The sequence below is a fragment of the Penaeus vannamei genome, chromosome 31 (genome assembly GCF_042767895.1).
Source record: "Penaeus vannamei isolate JL-2024 chromosome 31, ASM4276789v1, whole genome shotgun sequence".
NCBI lineage: Eukaryota > Metazoa > Arthropoda > Malacostraca > Decapoda > Penaeidae > Penaeus > Penaeus vannamei.
In genome coordinates, this window is record NC_091579.1 from 7,676,967 (window position 1) to 7,682,809 (window position 5,843).

The 5,843-nt window shown below is 45.1% G+C and overlaps 1 protein-coding gene across 1 annotated transcript; it reads left to right on the plus strand.

The window, feature by feature from the left end:
* Positions 1 to 414: 414 nt before the first annotated feature.
* LOC138867592 (homeobox protein six1-like) lies at positions 415 to 1,606 on the plus strand. The gene has a single exon (XM_070143760.1). The coding sequence runs from the start codon at positions 585 to 587 to the stop codon at positions 1,242 to 1,244; it is 660 nt and encodes a 219-aa protein (XP_069999861.1). The 5' UTR covers positions 415 to 584; the 3' UTR covers positions 1,245 to 1,606.
* Positions 1,607 to 5,843: the final 4,237 nt, after the last annotated feature.

The window sequence follows — 5,843 nt, forward strand, 5'->3', positions numbered from 1 at the left end:
TAATGTCGAGGGAGTGGGCAGAGGTGACGGGGGCTGAGGAGGGCGCTTGGTATGGTCAGGTGAGGGCTTATGGCGGTTCCTGGGCGAAGGTGGGGTGGCCGTGCGCACGCTGACAAATGTTTCCCTTGGTCTATTTATCGTTTAATGAATAAGTGTGATGATTAGGAATACCGACAGTGTGCAGTATATCATCCATCTTCTTATGTTAACGCGGCCCGGCCCTCCGCGCCACTGTGAGTGGTTATTGGCCGGCCGGGAGAGGACTCACCCGGTCGCCCCGCCTCGCCCCGCCCCAATTGGGTGCGTTCACGATAAGTACTTATGAGCGGCCAATCCCGCGCGGCTTTTCGTGTCGGTGGGCGGGGCAAAACATGATCCGGCCCATGCAGTATCGAAGGATGGAAACGTGAGCTTTGGTTTGCCTTGTAGTATAGTTTGGGTGATCCCCTAGTGAAGACAGGACGTGCGCCGCCGTGTGCTGAGCGGGTGACTTGGCTGTGTAGTGATCGCAACGAGCCTTAGGTTGATCTGCTGGGGTGGGTGTAGTGGGAGTTGTAAACATTAGTACCGTGGCGGATTATATTATGATAGTGGGGTCTATGAGCGAGGCGGTTGGACACCCAGGCGCCCCACACCTGGCACCGCCGACGCTGCCGCCGCAGTCCTCGCTCTCCCCACCCGGTGCCATGCTGCCCTCCTTCGGCTTCACGCAAGAGCAGGTTGCATGCGTCTGCGAAGTCTTGCAACAGAGCGGCAACATCGAAAGGCTAGGCAGATTCCTCTGGTCGCTGCCTGCGTGCGAACACTTACACAAGAATGAATCCGTCCTCAAAGCCAAGGCCCTCGTGGCCTTCCACCGTGGCAACTTTAAGGACCTTTACCGAATTCTTGAGTCGCACAATTTCTCACCGCAGAACCACGGGAAGCTCCAGCAGCTGTGGTTGAAGGCGCACTATATCGAAGCAGAGAAGCTCCGCGGGCGGCCGCTGGGCGCCGTGGGCAAGTACCGCGTGCGGCGCAAGTTCCCTCTCCCGCGCACGATTTGGGACGGCGAAGAAACCTCGTACTGCTTCAAGGAGAAGTCGCGGAACGTTTTACGGGAGTGGTACGCGCACAACCCGTACCCGTCGCCGCGGGAGAAGCGAGAGCTGGCCGAGGCGACGGGCCTCACCACGACGCAAGTGTCCAACTGGTTCAAGAACCGCCGACAGCGAGACCGAGCTGCCGAGGCAAAAGACGGGTAAGTCATCATTTCCTTATTAACGTTACGTTGGCTGGGCGTCGCGGTGTGCCTTCGCCGCCGCGGGCACAGGCGCGCCCTTGTTCCGCGCGCCACAGAGGGACCTTGTTTTATTTCATCATAGACGATGTTGTGAATAATTATAAACCAACCGTTGGAGATCCACCTCGTCATGGCCGCGCTCGGAGGGTGCCCTGGCATGCAGCCCTGCGCTCGACCTTGTCTGACGGCACTGACGAACGGCTGGAGGTGGCAGCGCGACGTACAGCCTCAGGCACTCAGGCACGGTACTGCCACACACGCAGTGGCAAGGTCGCTCTCGCTGCCCAAGAGTTAGCCTCTGTGCGCCAGCTGCTGGGAAGCCTCGGCTGCTGGGAGCTGCTTTCAGGCCCAACGGGGCTCGGGGTGGCCGCTGAACTCTTAATAAATGATGTAGTTACGTACAGTTTATATAGATATCATCATATATATGTGTGTGTGTTTATATATATATATATATATATATATATATATATATATATATATATATATATATATATATATATATATATGCGTGTGTGTGTGTATATATATATATATATATATATATATATGTATATATATATATATATATATATATATATATATATATATATATATATATGTATATGTTTTTATATATATGTATATATGTATGTATAGCTTTATATATATATATATATATATATATATATATATATATATATATATATATATATATATATATATATATATATATGTGTGTGTGTGTGTGTGTGTGTGTGTGTGTGTGTGTGTGTGTGTGTGTGTGTATATATGTATAGCTTTATATATATATATATATATATATATATATATATATATATATATATATATGTATATATATATATATATATATATATATATATATATATATATATATATATATATGTATATATATATATATATATATATATATATATATATATATATATATATATATATATATATATATATATATATATATATATGTACATGTATACACGCACTCAAATGTATATACATACACACATCTATCTATATCTGTATATATATATATATATATATATATATATATATATATATATATATATATATATATATATATATATATATGTGTGTGTGTGTGTGTGTGTGTGTGTGTGTGTGTGTGTGTATGTGTGTGTGTGTGTGTGTGTGTGTCTGTATGTGTGTGTATACACATACACACACACACATATATATATATCTATATCTAACGATCTATCTATTTATCTGTTTATATATTCATATATACGTATATATATATATATATATATATATATATATATATATATATATATATCTATATATATATATATATATATATATATATATATATATATATATATATATATATATATATATATATATATATATATATATATATATATATATATATATGTATGTATGTATGTATGTATATATAACATGGTCAACCAAAAGAAATTCTGCCCTATCATTCACACACACACACACAAAAACACACACACACACACATTCATACACATATACTTACAATACTGTTATCATTACAATGCGCGGTACACCCAGAAATGATGGAGCAAAATCTCTTTTTGTTCACCGCGATAAATTAATATCATTAGCAGCTCATATTACTATTCTCATTTTACTCCTTGGGGAGAACGAAAAGAAAAAAAAAGTAGAATAGTAAAAGACATATCATTCATATTCTCAGTAAAGTCGGTATGTGCTCATCAGTATTACAACTGCTATCATGTTATTAAAGTGGGACTAAATATAGCCAGTGACAGCGGAGAAATTGGCACTAAGTGAGGTGTATCAGAAGGTCTAAATTTAAATGCACACTCTTGGCATATTGTTACGTGTGTTTACATTTGATGGCATATATTTCTTTTGGTCCGTGCGAATAATTAATCATCGGGTGCGAATTCTTTAGACAAAAAAGGAGAAAAAAAAGGAGAAATTGCGTAAGAGAACTGGACCGTGCATTAACCTTCGTTCAAGTCATCCAAATATGGTAGTGACAGGCCTCCAGGCGACGAATCCTAAGGAACGCCGAGAAAGCTTTCGTAATGAAGGAACTGGTCGACCTTTGCTTCAGAAAAAAAGAGGGGGAAGGAAGAGGCATATATGTTCAAAAGAGGGAAAGGGAAGAGGGGAAGAATTATGTCCAAAAGAGGGAAAAGGAAGAAGGGAAGAATTATGTCCAAAAGAGGGAAAAGGAAGAGGCAAATGTATTCAAGAGATTAAAAAGGGAGAGGCAAATATGTTCAAAAGAGGGAAAGAGAAGAGGGGAATAATTATGTCCAAAAGAGGGAAAAGGAAGAAGGGAATAATTATGTCAAAGGAGGGAAAAGGAAGAGGCGAATGATTATGCCCAAAAGAGGGAAAAAGAAGAGATAAATAACTATGTCCAAAAGAGGGAAAAGGAAGAGGCAAATATGTTCAAAACATGGAAAAGGAAGAGACGCATAATCGAGTTCAAAAGCGTTCAGAAATTGCACTGCAGCTTCGCCTTCCGATGGCCTTGATGACCCAGCTGATGAGTCTATATCCTGCCGGTTGGGTTCCTCGGCCCGCGAGCGATTAAGACGTAAGTTCTGGACGCATCGAGGGCGCTTCAGTCCGGGCCGAAGCGGGGAGACGCGCGGGGGGACCTTGGAGGACGTGTGACGCTGTGGGTTTTGTGCAGAGGATCTTCACCTCGAGGGGAATCTGCTTTTTTCCCCCCTTTTTTACCGCTGTCAGATGAGGACGCCTTGTTCTTGCTCGCTTAGAATGAATCACACGCTGATGTATATGCATCGTAGTTTTATTTTTATTTTTATTTTTTTTTCTTTCTCTTACGGGGTTTGGAGATGCGGTCGACATTTCGCTATTTGCATTGCGACTGTCTCGGGCACAAAGAGGCGCTGCGTAGAGCTTAGGAGAAGCGGATTCCGTGCGTGCGCTTGGGAGGAGGTCCCTAGGTGAAGAAGGCGCGGCTCTGTGAAGATTACCCGCTCACCTTGCGCGACAGGGAAGAGCCACCTGCTGTTCTTCTAGGTTTCGGAGCGCTTGAGAGGTCGAAGTGTGACACCCAAAACCCTCAAGTCTCGCCATGCTCGGATCGGGCTATTTATACTGCTCTTGTTCTTGTGTGGGTCTTGGTTATGCGGGGAGAGACGCTCTCTCGCTTTCTCTCTCCCTCTCTCTCTCGCTTTCTCTCTCTCTCTCTCTCTCTCTCTCTCTCTCTCTCTCTCTCTCTATCTCTCTCTCTCTCTCTCTCACTCACTCTCGCTCTCCTTCACAAACTTTATATATTTCTGAATAAACGTTATTACGAGTTTCAGGGCTGTTTTAAGAATTGAAGAAATCTAGATCACTAGATCAATGAAAAGCGTGCCTAATAATATTTTCAATCGGGTCATTTTGAAATGGGAAAGCAGAACATTAGATTGATAGATTTAGCGTAGGAAATCAATTGGTTTTAGTAAGAAAAAAATCACCGCTGCATTTGCCAAACCAAACAATGAATATCACAAGGAAGAGAGAGAGATAGAGATAGAGATAGATAGATAGATAGAGAGAGAGAGAGAGAGAGAGAGAGAGAGAGAGAGAGAAAGAGAAAGAGAAAGAGAAAGAGAAAGAGAAAGAAAGAAAGAAAAAAAGAAGGACGAAAAGACACACAGAGAGATGAAATAAAAAATACCAAGGATAACCACCTTCAGAGCGACACCAGAACGAGCCGTGAAGTTCCTGCGAACCCAAACCCGGAAAGCCTCGTTGTGTGAGTGTCATTACGACAGCGCCCTCCGGTCAGGCACTTGACATCGCATTTGTTGTCTCCGTCGACACCTTCTCCCCCCCCACCCTTAGTCACCCTCTCCTCTTCCCTCCACCTTTTGGTTCCCTTCCCTCCTTCCCCCTGGGTCTTCTCTCCTCTCTTTATCTCCCTTTCCCCTCCCTCTACCCTCTGTGTCCCTTTTTCCCCTCCCTTTGCCTCCTTCCCCTTCTTTTGTCTCCCTTTCCCCCTCCATTTGTCTCCCTTCCTCCTCTCCCTGACCTGTATCCCCTCCCTCTGCCTTCTTCTCCCCCTCCCTCTGTCTCCCTTCCCCCCTCTCCCTGACCTATGTCCCCTCCCTTTGTCTCCCTCCCCCCCTCCCCCTGACCTGTGTCCCCCCCCCCTCTTCCTGACCTGTGTCCCCTCCCTCTGTCTCCCTCCCCCCCCTCCCCCTGACCTGTGTCCCCTCCCCTCCCTCTGGAACAACCCCGAGATTGACGCCGAAGTTACGACGCCCTGCGCCTGTTGTGACGGCCCGAAGGAGGCTCCGTTTAAGTAGCCCCTTGAGACCTATCCCCTCGATTCCTGGGGGAGGAGGGAGGGAAAGAGGAAAAGGGGAGGGCAAGGGAAAGAGGAAAAGGGGAGGGCAAGGGAAAGAGGGAAGGGGGCGGGCGAGAGCGAGAGGAAAAGGGGAGGGCAAGGGAAAGAGGGAAGGGGGCGGGCGAGAGCGAGAGGAAGGGGGAGGAAAGATGTAAGGGTTGAGAGTGGTTGGGAAAGGGCTTTGGGAAGGTAGTGCTCGGCTGGTCGCCCCGCAGGTGGTGC